Source organism: Carya illinoinensis, chromosome 8 (genome assembly GCF_018687715.1).
Source record: "Carya illinoinensis cultivar Pawnee chromosome 8, C.illinoinensisPawnee_v1, whole genome shotgun sequence".
Lineage (NCBI taxonomy): Eukaryota > Viridiplantae > Streptophyta > Magnoliopsida > Fagales > Juglandaceae > Carya > Carya illinoinensis.
Window position 1 is genome coordinate 26,662,182 of NC_056759.1, and position 18,156 is coordinate 26,680,337.

General features: G+C 36.8%; 1 protein-coding gene and 1 pseudogene across 1 annotated transcript; both read left to right on the forward strand.

The window, feature by feature from the left end:
* Nucleotides 1–8,791: 8,791 nt before the first annotated feature.
* On the forward strand, nt 8,792–9,834 carry LOC122274557. Its single transcript, XM_043083584.1, has 2 exons — nt 8,792–9,251; nt 9,416–9,834. Exons 1-2 carry the CDS (start codon nt 8,792–8,794, stop codon nt 9,832–9,834), a joined length of 879 nt encoding a protein of 292 aa, XP_042939518.1.
* A 4,198-nt stretch (nt 9,835–14,032) lies between these two features.
* Nucleotides 14,033–15,201, forward strand: LOC122274558 (annotated as a pseudogene).
* The last annotated feature ends 2,955 nt before the right edge of the window (nt 15,202–18,156 follow it).

Below are 18,156 nucleotides of genomic sequence, written 5' to 3' on the forward strand. Positions count from 1 at the left end.
GTGTCTAACCAGGTTGATTATATGGGATGAAACTTCCATGTTAAGAAAAGAAGTCATAGAAACACTAGATAAAATGCTCCTATACATCAATGATTCAATTGTATTTGATGGAGATTTTTGCCAAACTTTTACCTATGATTCGCAAAGGAACAAGATAAGAACAGATTGGTACTAGTTTGGTTTCTTCCTATCTATGGCCTACATTGATCAAGATTCACTTGACTGAAAATATGAGGGCAAGATTAGATCCAAGCTTTTCAAAGTATTTATTGGAATTAGGCAATGAGATGCCACCAATCACAGTTGATCAAAGAATAAAAATCCCTGATGGCATGCTCATTCCATATGAAGATGATGTTACTTCTTTGGATAACTTAATAAATGTTGTTTTTCATGATATTCATAATTATTCAGTAAATATTTCAAGTATAATGAATCGGATTCCAGCCATATTAACACCAAAGAATAATTACATTGATGAAATAAATGCTTTACTAATTCAGAGGTTTCCTGGTAGTTTAAACAATATTATAGCTTTGATGAATTAATTGATATCTAAACAAGCAGTTATGAAAGATTTTTTAAATACTTTGACCCCAAATGGACTTCCTCCCCATGAACTAATTCTTAAAAAAAAAAAAAAAAAAAAAAAAACTGTCTCATCATGTTGCTTAGAAACATTAATCCCTCAACAAGGTTATGCAATGAAATGTGTCTAATTTGTTGCAATTTTGATCGTAATGTTATTGATGTAGAAATTGTAGTTGGGCATCATAGTGGAAAAGGGTTTTTGTTCTAAGAAACCCATTCTTATTGAATGTTGATGAAAATAGTGGCTTCCATTCAAACGAAATCAGTTCCCTATCAGATTAAACTTTGCAATGAGTATAAATAAGTCACAAGGACAAATGTTAGATCTCGTTGGGATATATTTGCCTCAACCTCTTTTTAGATGGGCAATTATATGTGATTTTATCAAGAGCTACGACTGGTTCTGCAATCAAGATTTTAATACGCCTAATCTCAACTGAAGAATCTAAAAATAAATGCACAAAAAATATAATATATACAAAATTGTTAAGATTAATGTGTTCCAATTAATGTTATACAGGTAACTAAATTCAATTGTAAAATTTGAATCAAACTATTGAAAGAAAATTGCATATTTAATTTCATTTTCTTTTGTGTATATTTAATATTGTATTCTTTAATTTATTGCAATTCTTCAAGACAAATTCTCTTCAGCTTAACTGTTATTTTGTTCTTTAATTTATTGCATTTTTTAATATCAAATTGTGTTTAATATACTTACAAATTTATATTTTTTGTAGATTAATAGCTTCCAAGATATAAACAATTTATACATCAATAAAAGATATTTCTCCAAATACAAGAAATTAAAAAATCAAAATGATCGTGGAAGACAAGTCCCCCAAACAAACAAGTCAACACTCGCCATTAAGGTACCAAAATCTAACATTGATTGATCCAAATGTATAGTATTTATTTTTATCATTTTTTTTAAAAGAAATCTATCTTTCATGTTATATAAATTTTATCTTACATATAGTTATATGTTAGCATTAAAAGATGGCTTATTCTTTTAATAATGCCTGCAATAGTACATATTTTTGCCCCTTTACCCCTCAGTTCCTACACATAATATTCTTGTCATGGAGCCTTCTCGCCTTGTGTTTCTCCCACTCCTCCTTTAATTGGGAACTTCATCTTGAGGTGGTATGTGGACATGACCGCCCTTAGATTATTCAATGTTGGCTACCCTAGTATAGCATTAAATGAGGAAGGCACCTTTACAACCAAAAAGTCGGTCATGGTGGTCGCAGTGCACATCCCTCTTCACTCCTTTAGAGATGGTCTTAGCTTAGTGGTGTTTATGCCCATCTTTGCGAAAGCTTCTCAAAATAGTATGTCTCTGAGCTTCCATTGTCAGCGAGGATGCACCTGGTAGTGTAATTAGTGACCGAAAGGGTTACCATTAGCTCATCATCATGAGGGTATAATACTCTTTCACAATCCTCTTCTTTGAAAGAGATAGCTATTGAGGAGCAGCATTTTTGGTCCTTGGGCAGCCTATCCGCTACATAGATTTTTTCGTATCTCACCCTTTAGGCATGCGCCCTCTTGCTAGACAATGATGCAATGTCCCCAACAAATCTGCTTGCTATTGTCTTGATTTCACCTAGGGGCGCGTTGTCCCTGTTGTTATTTTGAGGTGCCTTGTCCTTGTCATTATTACAGGAGTCATCCCTCGATGGGCACTGCCTATCCAACCTGCTACTTCTACGTGGGTGGTGTCCTTAAATCGTTATTTGGGTTTTGCTTGTTCTGCGACCATTCGTTCAAACTCTCCAGTGCCTGTTAGTTCAGTCACTCTTTTCTTCATAGTCATGTAGTTCTCTGTCCAGTATGAGTCCGTTTGATGATATTTGCAATACTGCCTACCAGTTTTGAGTTGGCGGTGTTCTCTTTCTGATTCTTCATTTTCTTGCACATTCAAATTATTGTGGATGAGTTGGGTGTTATGCTCCTGTTGCCTTTCACGCCTCCTATCTTGGTGGTTCAGTGCAGCTTTCGTGTCGCCTGTATTGTTTTTGCACTCCGCTATCGACTTCCCTATCCTTAGTTCTACAAGATCCTGTAATGTATCTTCGGTGTTGACGAAGTCATTTGCCTTATCCATAAACTCTCTCAGGGTAAAGAGGGTCTTTTTAGCCAATTTAGCCATGAACAGGCTACATGGCCATATTTTGCCCAATAGGGCAGCTAGGGTAATCTTCTCGTATTGATCATCCGTTGTCAACCTCACTTTATTAAAACAGGTGAGGTATGTCTTTAAGCTCTTCTCTTCTCTTTGCTTAATGGTCAAGAAGTATGCCACTGGGTTGCTATGCCTTCTACTAGGCATAAATTGTGTTAAGAATTGTCTAGCCAACACTTGAAATCTATCGATCAATCCCAGCAGGAATGTTCCAAACCATCCTCTCACCATTTCCCTCAGGATCATAGGAAAAGTTTGAGAAGCAATTTCTCCTGCGAAATCGTGGAGTGTGATATGTGCCTTGAAGTTCTCTAGGTGATCTATTGGGTCCTTGGACCCATCATACATCTCTATCTATGGCACTTTAAACTTAGGGGGAAGTGGCACTACCATTACTTCCGCTCTATAACGCAAATCTATGCGGCTTAATAGCTATTCCACTGAGAAAGATCGTTTCATCTTCTTCGCCATCTCCTCATACTTGCCGGCAAGGCTACGTAGCTCGTCAAGCAGCGTCTTTTTTTCAACATTTTCCATGTTCACTCCTCCATTGCTATGTGCTTCTCCTTCTCCATGTTCACTGTAGTTGGGCATGGTAGTGTCACTGATCTCAATATTGTGGCACATTAGTTCCTCGTTCTCTTTCCTCAGGTTTTCAATGGCATCCAACGCCATTTTTAGTTTTTCTTCTATCACTGCTAACCGTGTTTCCATCTGTGTAGGTGTTGCGTCTGCATCACGAGTTGCTTGAGCATGTGTCATGGTCAGCATGAGGAAATCACATTGAAGTTCGATGAGAAACTAAAATCATAGATTATTGGATGGTATAGATGGTGCCATTATGAAGGACATGTCCTACCACCAGTTATGATCGTTCACTGCAACTAGTAACATTAACGACAAGATGTGCTTGAGACATCTCCGATGCCTAAGTCAATAATAAATTAAGGATGATAGTTTAAGGGTGTTCAATCAGATGATCAAAGGGTTATCTGTTGTCTCTATATATAGGTGTGGAGAATACTGGATGAGCACTATTAATATCAACTTCGTATAAGACTAGGCCATAATAAGGTCTATCCCTAACACCACGGATGAGCAAATAAAGTTCTTTTCTAGATAAGTATTCTTAGCTTCTTCCTTATTATTTTTTTATAAATGGCACTGCTACAAAAAATCTAGCGAGTGTACCTCTCCTTGCCCAAGTAATTAAGTGTGCTGTGCAATTAAAGCACTTTCTTTTTATGAACCTGGCGTGTGAGGCTGGGAGCCCAAATTATCCGACCACTTTAAGTGTATTGTGCACTTAAATGTATAGTAAATCCAACAAATAAGTATGTACACAAAGAAGCAGGTAGCTATGCACTTCCATGCATGTCCAAACTGTGCATGGCATGCACAATGCACAACGGGTGCACGTCGTCGTGCACCTTAGAGCCTTGCACCTACAGGGAGGTCCAATAACCCGTCGGCAACCACCACATGGACCGTAGGTAGTTTCTGTTCAATGCATGATAGGCCCCACTCGTGGAGCCATACCCAGTGCTTGGGTCATGCACAACGGTGCACAGCAGCTTTTGCCTAAATGAGCCACGGCCTTACTGTATTGTTGCATAGCTAGGGATCTGAGTCGGCCGCCACTGTATGAACCCCTGGTGCCATATTTCTCCTCAAAGACAGTCCATAGAAACCTCCCCATGGCCACATTCATTAAACTGCATATGGTTGATATCTTCTCACCCCAAGATTGCTAGTGGCCACCATGCAGACCTTCGGCATCCTCTGTCCTTGCTAGGGTGTTGCCGAAGTGCCCAGATCTACAGTGGGAAAACAAGACCACAGTGCCATGCACGATGCACAACCCCTCATCCCACGGCAGTTTGCAACTGCCATGAGCCTTAGCTCCCACCAACAATCAGTACTAGGACCACTGGCATCTTCTGTCGGATTAAGACCTCCCTTTAGGGAGGCTGCCTTGTCATGCCAACCATGTGCACGGGACTGTATATGTCAAGAATCTTTTTGGCCCAGGCGAACCATGGCATGATAGTGGTGCCGACGGTCACCATGTGGACTACTAGAGTTTTATGTCCCCACCGGAACGCCTGTGCGCACCATGGAGCATTGCAGGCAACAAGTGTGACCATCATGCACGCATCGAGACATCCTCCATGGACATGACTAGCTTAGTTGGTGGGATCACATCCAGGTATTGCCAACTTTGCAACTCGAGTTGATCGACCACTAGGTGGTGAGAAACCACCTCTACGGCCCGAGAAGTTGCTCGACCAATTGGTGGCATGCAACCACCTCCACGACCCATGTAGTTGCTCAGCCACCAAGTCGTGGGTAACCATCCCTTGCCCAAACTCCTTGGCCATGTGTATCTCTGCCAGTGGCTCTTTGAACAAACTCTCCTCAACCACGGGCTCCTCATATAAACTCCCCCTAACCATGCATGCTCCTTGGACAGACACTCCTCGTTCACGTGCTCCTCAGACATCTTCCTCACCTAGAACAAACTCGTCGGCCACATTGCAAACTTCTACCAATGGGTTCCTCAACCAGTATTGTCAATGCCCTCCTCGGCCACTAATCAACTTCTCGACCAATGGCTTCTCGCCATAATCTAGTACTCAATTCTTCACCGACTCCACCCGACCACATACACCTCAATCTGAGCTAGAAGTTGCTTAGTCAAGCGTGCAGGTAGACCTGAATATTAGTTGCCACATGCATGAGACTCACTTGCTCGGGCATAGTTCCTTGAAAGCACAGGATCCAACTGCTTGATCACAGTTCCTCGAATACACATGAACTGCTTGCTAGAGCGCAGTTCCTTGGTAGCATGGAACTCATTACTTGAGCACAGTTCCTTGGCTGCACGAGACTCATCGGGCCATAGTGGGACTTGCATGACCCATGCAACAACCAGTCCAACCACGTGGTCAAGGCTTGCCTCCCGAGTAAGTTATATGGTGCTCCACAAGTTTCCAAAAAAAGAAGAGAGAGAAAATAAAAAAATTATAAAAAATAAAAAGGAAGAAGAGCAAGAAGAGAAGAAACAAGCTATGGGTAATTTCAGTGAAGCAAATATCAACTTTAGCAACCAAAACTCTCTGGTTTGTCTCTCTCAAAATTTATGTGAATTTTATTTCTACTAAAGAAATTGATTATTGTAGCTCTAAACACCGACTACAGAACCCCGGTATGACACCGCTCAGATGTCCTATTGAATCTTCATAAAAACTTATTTCTAACAATTAACTTGCATGTTGGCACTCTAGACCTCCGTCATGGCCGAAACATGGCTACTCGCATCTCCCGCCAAGATGCCTTAAACCATCGTCATGTTCTGATGGGACAACTCATGTGTATAAACCTCACGCTTATGATTGAGAATTTTCTATGCTAACTGATTTGACTTATGTAGCTCGGTTAAGCGCCCCAATGGTTTCTACCAACTCTTGAACTTCCAACGACATGAAGACTAGGGGAGCCGAGCACCATGTCTCCATGGGCTTGCCTCATCTCTTACCTTAGTTTACGAGGTAGATAAGAAGACCAGGGGAGCCGAGCACTGTGTCTCCACTAGCTTGCCTCATCCATTTCCTTAGTCTACAAGGTCGACGAGAACACCAGGGGAGCTGAGTCTCATGTCTCCACTGGCTTGCCTTATCCCGTTCCTTAGTCTATGAGAGCAACAAAAAGACCAGGGGAGTTGAGTACTGTGTCTCCATGGGCTTGCCTCTATCTTGGAGGGCGACGAGAAGACCAGGGGAGCTGAGCACCATGTCTCGATAGGCTTGTCTTATCTCTTTCCTTATTCTATGAGGGCAAAGAGAAGACCAGGGGAGCCGGGCACCGCATCTCTATGAGCTTGTCTCTTCCCTTTCCTCAGTCCACAAGGGCGATAAAGAAGAACCACAAGAGAACATCTCCACCAGCGAACGCCAAGTGTATGTACTCATGCCATAACTGTTGCCAGTGAGTCTCCTTCGGGAACAAGTCTTTGGAGTTAACGAGCCTCTAAGCTCCAAAATTTCCTTGCGTATGATACCTTTAGAAATGAGTTGATGGGCTCAGCAACTGCCTAAGGTGGATCCAAGGGGTCGATGGGCTCCTTGACCCCTCTGTGTGGGTTATCACATACAAACTCCAACACTGACAATAAAATAGAAACGTTATTAGTAGTTCATGATGGAAAAGAAAAATCTCAACAAAACCATCGAAAACAAAAGTGTCGAATGAATACCCATTTACTTGGTCAAGTACATCTCCCGCCACAGTTAAGCTCCGTGCTCACCACTTGCGTAGTCTAGTACATCTCCCACCACTGTCGAGTTTTGCACTTGAAATTTACGTGATCGAGTACACCTCTTGCCTCAGCCAAGTTCCACACTCACCAACCACGCAGTCGAGTACATCTCCTACCACAACCAAGCTCCACGCTAGCCAGTTATGAGGTAGTACACCTCTCGCTTCAGCCGAGGTCCGTGCTCATCATTCATGTGGAGCTTACTTCTAATCCTGGAGTGGGAAATCTTCACTGCTTAATGCAAGCAGAATAGAGAACTGGGGACCCATTAAGCAAACTTATTTCATTACAGATTATTGCACACTTCCTCTATTGTCTATTTTATCTTAGAGATTCTCAAGGCCTTATTTTCAAGCATATCGACCTTAAGAATCGTGAACAATTGAAGGGGGTAAAATATCGCAAGCCCAAGACCATGCCCAACTCACCTAAAGGCCACCACTAGGAGGCAAGAGAGAGAAGAAGAGGGAGGAAGTTAGAAGAAAAGTCAAGAAATGATATGAGGGGAAGGAAAAAAGTGGAAAGGAAATAAAGATGTCAGATATACAAGGGAAAGGTGCTCAATCCTCACCACTTCTTAGGTGCACGTAAAAAGAGGAGTCAGATAAAAGGAAATGACCACACAACTCCAAGGGGACTTCGACTTCTTCTTCAGCTTCTTCAACCTCTCGAAAGGGGCTCTAGCAAGAACATATTCTCCAACAAATATATTTAAGATCTCTATTATACAGTAAGAAATGAGAGACTATAAGAGACTATAAAATAAGCTTATCAGTGGATTTCTCCTCCCAAAAAACCCCATGAATGTAGGCAATATGCCAAACTACATAAATATGTGTGTCCATCTCTCTTTTATATTCTCAATATTTATTTTTCATTCACTATCATGGATGTATGCATAGTTGCTCTAGACCACACTTGGCGGCTTCATACTACACCGATTGAGGCTCAAATCATCAGAACAGACTAGGAATGACTCTTTCTTTCATTTTGATCTATTGTGCAATTTTTGGTATTAACAAGTGTTGAAATGAATGCTTTACATAATCATTTTTCAATAAGAAACAATGAGAAATCAAAATACATATTCACATGCACAAACATCAATGTACATTCAATGCCTTTCCCAAGCTTGTGTAGCAATAATTTCACAAACAGTCTTTTGTATATTTTAATCATATGAAAAGTTGAATAATACCCGCAGCAAGCCAACAAGCCCACATTTACATATAGAAATTCCAACATATATAGACTACTGAAAGCACAAAAGGAAATGCAAGGTGAGTGCCACCAACATGACCATGATCTAGCTGAATTGGACAGCCAACAAGTCCAAAATGGCTCAGAAGAAAAAGAAAAGAAGGTGGGAGCAATGGGAGTAATGGATTAAAGTTGGAATATGCAGAGGCAACAACGAATTTCTTCTTTTGTTCTTTTCTGTTTTGTTTTCATGTACAGCACAAAACTTTGTTTTCTTTTGTTGCTTTTGTACAGGTTTTGTCATCAAGTGTCCCCATTACTTCTATATAAATACGAAGCTCGAATGTGTAGAAAACATAACAAATAGAAATAGCTCAATGAGAAGAGCAGAGAAAAGTTTTTCTCTAATATTGCCTTACTTGTTTTATGTTCTTCAATAGCAGCAGAGTGTCTACTGTTTTTCTAGTTTCCCTTTCCTTATATGGTATCAAAGCATGGTTGATTCCATTAACTCCAATGCCAATCAAAATGCAAATCCAAACTCAAATATTTTTTATCCATCCCAACCAAACAGCCCTTATTTTATTAGTTCCAATGATAATTCTGGAGTCCTTGTCACTCAAATGCTTGATTCAAGCAACTATCACTCTTGGACACATTCAATAAAAATAGCTCTTCACATAAAAAATAAACTTGGGTTTGTTGATGTAAGCATTTGTGAACCATCTGAGGCTGATAGTCCATTGATGGATCATTGGCTTCAATGCAATGATATAGTCATCACCTGGCTGCAAAACATAATGTTTGTTGACATTAAGAGTAGCACCCTTTATGCTAAGGCTGCTCACCAATTGTGGAAGGAACTTGAACAACGACTTGCACAACAAAATGCTCCTAAGATTTATGAAGTAAAGCAAGGTGTTGCTACAATAATGCAAAACCAAGACACTGTAAGTATGTATTACTCTAATTTAAAAACTCTGTTAGATGAATTGATGAACTATAAATCTATTCCTAACTGCACATGTGGGGGTTTGAAAACAATAATAGATAACCAAGAAAGAGATTGGGTGATTAAGTTTCTTATAGGTTTAAATGACACATACAAAACCCTTAAGGCTCAGATACTTCTAATCAAGCCTTTCCTAGTCTAAATGAAGTGTACTCCATAATACATCAAGAAGAAAAGAGGCAACAGATTTCTATAGACACTTTAGTTAGTGATTCCATGGCTATGATAGCAACTGCTAGAGATGTAGGAAGCAAGAATATCACTTCTCAGAGAAAGTATTACTGCATTTTTTGTAAAGTGCTTGGACATTCCTTAGAAAGGTGTTTTAAAGCTAAACTTGAGAAACCAGTGTGTTGCAATTGCAAAATGCCTGGCAATGTTGCAGAAAAGTGTTTTAAACTTCATGGTTATCCCCCAGGCCACAAGCTCCATGGGAAGGGTAGACCAGCATTTGTCAATCAAGTCACTACCCTTATGCCATCTGGACAAGAGCAGGTCGACAACAACCAAGCAGCACTCACTTAAGAGCAACATTCACAGCTGATTGCCTTACTCAAATCACAACCCAATCATTTTCATACACCTTCACTTAATTAAGTTCATTCCGTCAATCATTCTGAATCTGACATGTCAAAAATATCCGGTATCTCACTTTGTCTCTAAACTTGTAGCATAAACACACACAACACCTTTAATGCACCTTCGATAATAGACACGAGGGCTACAGACCACATGGTTTGTTCAAACTCTCTTTTCAGATCAAAAGTGTTGCCACATATTCTGTAGCTCTTCCAAATGGTGAAATGGTCAATGTTTCTCATGTTGGAACAATGAAGATATCAAAATGTCTCTCATGTTTCTCATGGTGATTTGTGTTCCATCATTTTCTTTTAACTTCATATCTGCTAGAAAATTTAGTCAAAAATTCAAGATGTTGTCTTATTTTTCTATCTGAAAATTGTTTGATTCAGGATCTTTTAACTTGGAAAACGACTGGAATGGGTGAAGTGAGGAATGGCTTGTATCACCTCCTGAGGAATGAAGTCTCTCCTATAGTTTTAGTTAAAGTCCTATCCTCTCTAACCACCAACACTGGAATGGATGAATAAACTATTTTATTCATTAGTTTATCAACGGCCTTTTGCTTCTCTCATCCCCTGAAATTAATTTCAAACTCACCCTTGAAAATATTTTTAGAATAGAATTAATAAGCAATCCAAGCATCATACAACACACCATAAATATATATATATACATATATATATATATATATATATATATGCGTGTGTGTGTGTGTGTGTAAATATATATCATTAATAGATTTGAAACCAATTCCTTACTTTTCCGGCCACCACACATGGTGGATGACCATGTGAATGTGGGAGAAAAACCATTGAATCTTGAAGATTCATTGGTTTTGGTTTCAGGAACGATTTGACTCAGTCATTGATGTCTTCTCGAATTCTTTGTTCAAACTTAGGCTCAAAGCGTTCGAATGACTTTAAATTGCCAAACAAGAATTTTCTACCATTTGAACACCTCATAGGAGCAATCGAACAAATAAGGGACTCTGCCCAATTTATAACTACTATGTTCAAATTTGGTTAATAGTTTGTTTGAACATTCTTTACTATTATTCGAAGGTTATTTTCATAAGTTCAAACCCTGCCTTTAACCGTTCAAACCATTTCTTTATGTTCGAGCAATAATTTTTCCAGTTTGAACTATACCTTTGTATATATAAATTATTTAAAATTTCAATTACATACATGTTTATATATTTATGAAAGGCTTTGTTTTCTATTCATGATGCGTAGATTGTGTTGAATCATGTTTAATAGAGGAAGAAAATGTAGTATATAGGAGGGAACATCCTCCAATGCACAGAATCGACCTGCTAGTTGATGCAAGTTAGGTTGAGCGACTTTAGCAACATGATCTGGGAGGGAAGAGGTATCGAGTTTGAATTGAAAGACATAGGCTGGGGTACAATATATGATCATGATGCCTATCATTGATCAAATGAGTGACATGGAGGCTCGAATGACGTGACAATTAGACCTCTAGGAATGTAAAATAGGCATCAATTTTGTATCTTTTGCTATTTTCTAATTCTAGTTCATGGTATCAAACATTATTGACAGTGTTTAAAAGTGTTCCTACATGTAATTTTATTTTTTGAATGAAAAGTTATTAAGTTATCTTATTGCTTGCTCTTAGTATATTGTATTTACAATTTTCTGAAACAACTTTTGAAATGTGGGGGCCTAATCATACAAAAAAGCCCATCAGTCTTGAAATACAAGAAAACCCGTAATGTGTATTTTCAGTTCATTAGTATTAAAAAAAAAAGAAAAAAAGCCCACAATGTTTATGATTTTAAATATACAACTATTTAACTTTATTTGCACATTTTTTTACTTAAAAATAGCTTAAAGAAAGTTGTTCAAATTATCAAAATTGATAATTATATATTAGTTAATTGATATTTGTTAATCAATAATTATATATTTAACATTTTATATTGTCAATAGTCATAGGTTAGATGAAAATTACATAATTCACTTATATAACTACTACATAAAATAATATATATAATTTATAAAAAAATATTTTAAAATATATATTTGTAGTTCAGTTAGTCCGGTTTGGTTTGGGCTAAAAAAACCCCACCCCAAGACTAAACCAAATTCGGTCCCACAAATGGAGGATCGAAACCGGCCAAACAAGTTTTCAATCCAGTATGATCAAATTTTCTAGTCCGGACTGAAAATTTTATATCCCTAATCATCGTTACCCCAATAATAATACTAATTTTAATAAATTATATTTCATTATCTAGGAATGGGAGGAAGGCTACCATATCTAGCCCACTCGTTTGACCCCCACCTGCAGCGAGAGGGGCCCACTAGCACAAGGTGGGTGTGCGGGCATATGCCCGCAAACAATAGGTGCTAGAGGGTTGGGCTCAGGTTGCCACAAGCCTGCTCAACCCAATATATATAAAAATTTAAAAAGAATAAGATTTGTAATGAAATTTTAGGGTTTCAATCCAAAACTTTAATTTGTCTTAGGGTTTCAAATTGAAACCCTAAATTAGGTTAGAGACTCATCATGAAACCCCTAACCCAATTTATTTTGGGGTTTCAGTTATTTTGGGATTTCAAATTGAGAGATTGTCCGTACTATTTTGGTCATCTCTATTTCTAACGTAGCTTCAGTGTTTGCAATTAGCACTGGAGGTGTATATAGGATCCATTTCGGAGTTCATTGTTTCCCAACACTTATAATTGAATCAAAGAAAGTCAATTCAGGTTCCAAATGTGGCAGACTTTGTGGAAAGTTATGATAATCAGCCTGAAAGCGGTAATCACTCTTAATTCATTATTTTCCTTTTGCTAATGATAGATTGTGTTATATTTATTTGGCAAACTTTATAACAAATTCTGTTATTGTAAGGACAGCTTCGGGAAAAAAGGCTCTATCTTAATCTACATCAGTCGCAATTTGACTTTATACACATTCGTTGGTTTGTTAATTTTGTTAGTTAACTTCTATTGTTGAGACATAATATTATTCATATTCTCCTTATTTTTTTTCTTTTTAGCTTTTATGATGTAACTCAAAAAGCCCAAATGCTTGCTATGCTACCTTTATTTCCTTTTTTTAATGTATATTTGTTTCAGTTGTAACACCATTGCTAAAATTCAAGCTAATTGACAATTATAATATTTTTAAATTATTTAGAATAGTTTTAGACTAATAAGTAATTGTTAATACTCCATATAATAGGTTAGACTTATTAGTAAGCAACTTTATTATGTTTATTAATATTTAGAGAACATTTCTATTTTATCTTTTATAAGTTTAATTTCAATTGAAGTGAAAAGTTGAAAACAGGTTTTTGGGCTAAAATTGAAGTGAAAATAGTTTTTTGCCCAATTTCTAGGCATAAAATTGGCCTAAAAATAAGTTTTGACCCATTGAGGCTCACAGGGGGCAAACGGCCCGAGGGATCAATCCGCCCGTCAACATCCAGATAGGAGGTTGAGCCAGGGCAGTGCTAGGGGCCTAACTCACCCCCTCACTCATGTGTGGGAGTGGGGTGGGGCGGGGCGAGTAGCACTCCTGTTATTATTTACATCATTTAAAATAAATTTAGTTAAAAATCTCTTAGGTTGTAACAACCAAATCCAATAATTCTAAAGTTGAGATATTAATAACTTTTATTGGGCCAAATTATATTTAATGAGCCATATTTGGATTAGCTCAGGAGCGACAAATTATTGAAATTGATTATGACTTTTAATTAGACTCAATAACTAGGTTAAATCTCATTTATTATTTATTGAACGAGTTAGACTCCTTTTAAAATTTAAAAATCGGCCATTAGAAATTTATTTCAATTTAAAATCATTACTGATTGAAATCTCCTACGCAATCTCAATCACTACCAATCCTACATTGAAAGAACAACTAGATCATATTTTGTAAATTCAGACTCTTTTCTTGAATGATCGTGACCAAGTCTAACACGAACTCAAACTTATCAGCATCCTATCCTAACAGGCCGGATACAACTCTATAAGTCATCTTCACGTTAAATCTCTTTAACCGAGTCCAACTCAAACTGGTCATCACCCTCTCCCAAATTTCTATATAAATATCTCCCTTCTGCATGTTATTTGAAAGAAAAAAAAAAAAAAACTCCCAATGCAGCACCATGATAGATTTTGCGTCAAAAATTTTAGTAAGCAACACTACAAGGTAAGTAGTTTGATCATAAATTAAGATTGACATACATTAGCTAGTAGTACTTCAACTTGCAGTACTATATATCCAACCTCATGACTTTAGTTTTCTTAAGCACACTATCTCTAATTCCAACATTAGATCACCCACAAACTCTCCCAAAACGCTAGCAGCTATAGTGGCCCTTAGCATGAAGAAGCATTTGGTCAGCGGCCTTATTCTGGTAGGAATTATAGCTGGGGCCTTTCCAATATATTTAGGGGCTCAAAATTATTGTTGCGCCACAGGTGAATGGTGCAACGTGATCTGCAGCACTACCAACCAGTACCACCCTGGCACGGGGTGCCAAGAGGGCCCTCATTGTGCCTGATCCCCAAGAACCCAATAATGTCTCGGTGCCTGATATTGTCTCAACCAGGACTTCTATTCACGAGCAGCCTTTCGTAAAGCTCTCAGTTCATATGATCAATTTGGTAGGACTGGTACCATTGATGACTCTTAAGATTGCAGCTTTCTTTGGCCATGTAACCTATATATGGGACTAAACGTAAGATCGATCTTGCTCTCTCTGAATCTTGTAATCATCATGCATGTGCATACACAGACATCTATTATATGATGTTCATACATGCAGCATGCATGCAGACGCACAGCATATTGAAGCAAGATTTTTTGTTTGTGCAGATTTTTGCTACATAGAGGTGATATATTGGTCCCGCCAAGTACTACTGTGATGATGAGGAATACACAGATCAATATCCATGCAATCCTGACGAAGTTTATTATGGTCGTGGACCAATGCAACTATCTTAGAATTAATTTCAACTATGGACGATCGAGCAGGAGACGATCGACATTGGATTCAACGGGTTAAACTCTCCAGAAACTGTAGCAAATGATCCGGTTATTTCATTTCAGACCGCCTTGTGGTATTGGATGAACTCTGTTCACAGCTTCCTCATAGACAAAGATTTTGGAGCCATTAATGGTATCCACTAGTGTAATGGTTGGGTCCTTGAACCAGTTCAGAAACGTGTTCATCGGTATGATATTGAATCTTGTAACCAATTGGGTGTTGATCCCGGCAATAATCTCACTTGCAAGTGTGCTATAATAAGTATGAATTATATCCCAAATTAACTTCTATATATACAGCCTGCAGTGTTTGTTGTCATTACGGCCATCAATCTCTTTTCCCAGCTGGATTTTTTCAAAGCATGAAGCTTAATTAATTTGCTCCTATTAGTCACCTCATAAATAATAATTCTGCTATATTATAACGAGTACTATAAGTTAAGCTATATCATCCAAAGGGAAATGGTCTTAGATAAAGTATTAAATATTGTCCATTTGGTCCTAGACTTGATGTTTGAGAGTCAAGTCATTTGTGCTTGAGCTTTGACTCTGCGAAAGAACAAAACTACTATATGTACTAGGATGTCATGGACTCGTGTGTTGGAAAAGTCGATATGATCTGGTCATGCACCACAAACAGAAAATCCTCCTAGCATACAAGCGAATCCTTCAAATACCGTGCACCAGAAAATCCTGGTCATGAGTTGGAAAAGTCAATATGATCTGGCCTGCATGCACCAGAAAATCCTCCTAGCTAGCATATAGCTGCAAGCGGGTCCTCCCAGATATAGTTTCGGTGGTATAAACTCTAATATAAGTGTAGCATTAAATTTGAGGTGAAACAGGCCGGAATTAATAGTTATGCATGTAAATGGGCAAGGATCCTCTCCATTAGTTCGAGCGTGACGGTCTCAAGTGAAAAGGGATAGATCTCTCTCTCTCTCTCTCTCTCTCTCTCTCTCTCTCTCTCTCTCTCTCTCACACACATTAAAAGTCATGAGTTTTAGTACTACCACTAGTTATTTTTGTGTGTTTATTTTAGTTTTTTTTACATATATATTTTTTAAAAAAATTTACAACATTATTAAAAAAGTACTTTCTTAATCACAAAGTAAAAAAAAGTAAAATATAAAAAACTTTCCAATGATAGCTCCCAGCAAGCGATGAGACTAGTATTATTCTTTAGTACTTTTTTTCTTATTTAAGGCTACCCAAAACATCTATACAAATAACAATAAATGTCGTAAAATCTATTTTATATGTCAATATATATTTCTCTTTCACATAAGGTCCAAGACTTTAATTTAAGCTCTTGTAATTAGCTAGAAGTCCAAATATTAAAACTTTATATCAAGATCTTCTAGAATTCTCAATTTAAATTCTACTGCAAAATTTAAGAGAAATATTTTTTGCAGTCGGCTTGCAGTCGGCTGTAAAAAAGTGAATTAATACAAGACTTATATGAAAAAAAAAAATATTATTTTTTTAATTTTTTTTATTCATGTAGGTCCTCCTGAATATAAAAAAAAAAATTTATAATTTTTTTTTATTTATTCTGTATAGCCAATTGCACGTCGACTATATTTGCTGACTGTATGTAACAAAACCCAAATTCAAAGAGATGGATGTATATAATTATAACAAAGATTGTAGGTTCCATACCATATATATGCATGTGTTCTCACCTGGGAATTAGGATTTATAATTATCCAAGTTTATCGCAAATTTCGACCACTTATGACGGCATTTATTTAGCCGCATGCAATCCCGAGGCAAAGGATCACTTGAATTCGACCTTGTAATCGTAGTGAGTCTTCGATCTATATTCTTGCACTGATTAATGTTTTTATTTATTTATTTATTTATTTTTGTGACTTTTTGGGAGCTTACAGCTTACTTTATTGACAAGGAGTTCTGCCCGCGCCATTTACGGGCCGGGGGTTTAATTATATGTATCGCTGCCGGTGCTAGATTAAATGTATCTGATGTGCATGGCGGCTAGGCCGGCCTCCTACTACAGATATACATAATACATTATCCAGTAGTTTCCAAGCTCGAGACAACCAGCCGATTCAGGCGTTGATAGGGGTAGGGACGGCTTAATATAAATTGAAGCCTAAGATAGTATTTAAGTAAATCACTCTTAATTATAATATAATAAAATATCAATTATTACATTGAATATTTTTTAAAATTTTTGATAAAATAAAGCTTTTTTTAAAATATTTAAATATAAGTTTTTGATTTTATATTTAATACAATAATTTAAAATGAAGCTTCGGTGTAAATCATATGCCTCAGCAAGATTTTAGAAAAATTATTTAAAAATATAAATGATTCATTATATTAAATATTAAATTTACTTTCATGGGGCCTTATACATATTGAAAAATATAAAAATTATTTGAATTTTTATTTAATGATATGTTTTTTTATATTTTTTTCTAAAAATATTAAAATAAAAAATTTCTTTTGCGGGTCTTGCAACTGCCTTAGGCAATATTGATGGCCTTTAAGGCTGAGCAAAAATTCGAAAATCTAATCTCGATTGCGCAGCGATAAATTGAAATCAGACTTGAAATTTTTTTCACCAAAAAAGTTGGAGTTGGATGTAGCGATGTACCGAAGTCAGAGGTAGCAAATGTGCTAACTCCTACTTCAACTTCGATTGTCCTACTCTAACTCCGAAATTCTATATATTTTGATAAAAATATATGTATTCTTTCTATATTAATCATATATATATGTATATTATATAACTATAACTTATACAATTAGTTAAATTCAATAATATATTAGTATGAGCAAACTATTATAAAATAATATAATTATACAATTATATATATAGACTAAATTGACTAATAATAGTTGAGTATATGTAAAAACAGTACTATTAACTATTACTTCCATGCATTATGCATAAACACAAATATATAAATTTATAATAAGATGTAATACTAATGTATAAACATTAATATATAATAACATAAAATACTAATATATGATAACATTAATTTGTATAATGATTTATCTTGTCAATTTTGGTTATGTTTTAATAAAGTTGAAATTTGAAAAAATATATTGCTAAAAAAACCAAAATATGGAATTAGTAAGAGCCCAAAATTGTCAAATGGACAAAGAAAAAAAGCCTAATAAAAAAGCTCAAATCCAACTATGCTCCAACTCAGCTCCAACAAGTCGAAGGCAGATCGGAGGTTAGGCAAATTGGATTCAGATGTT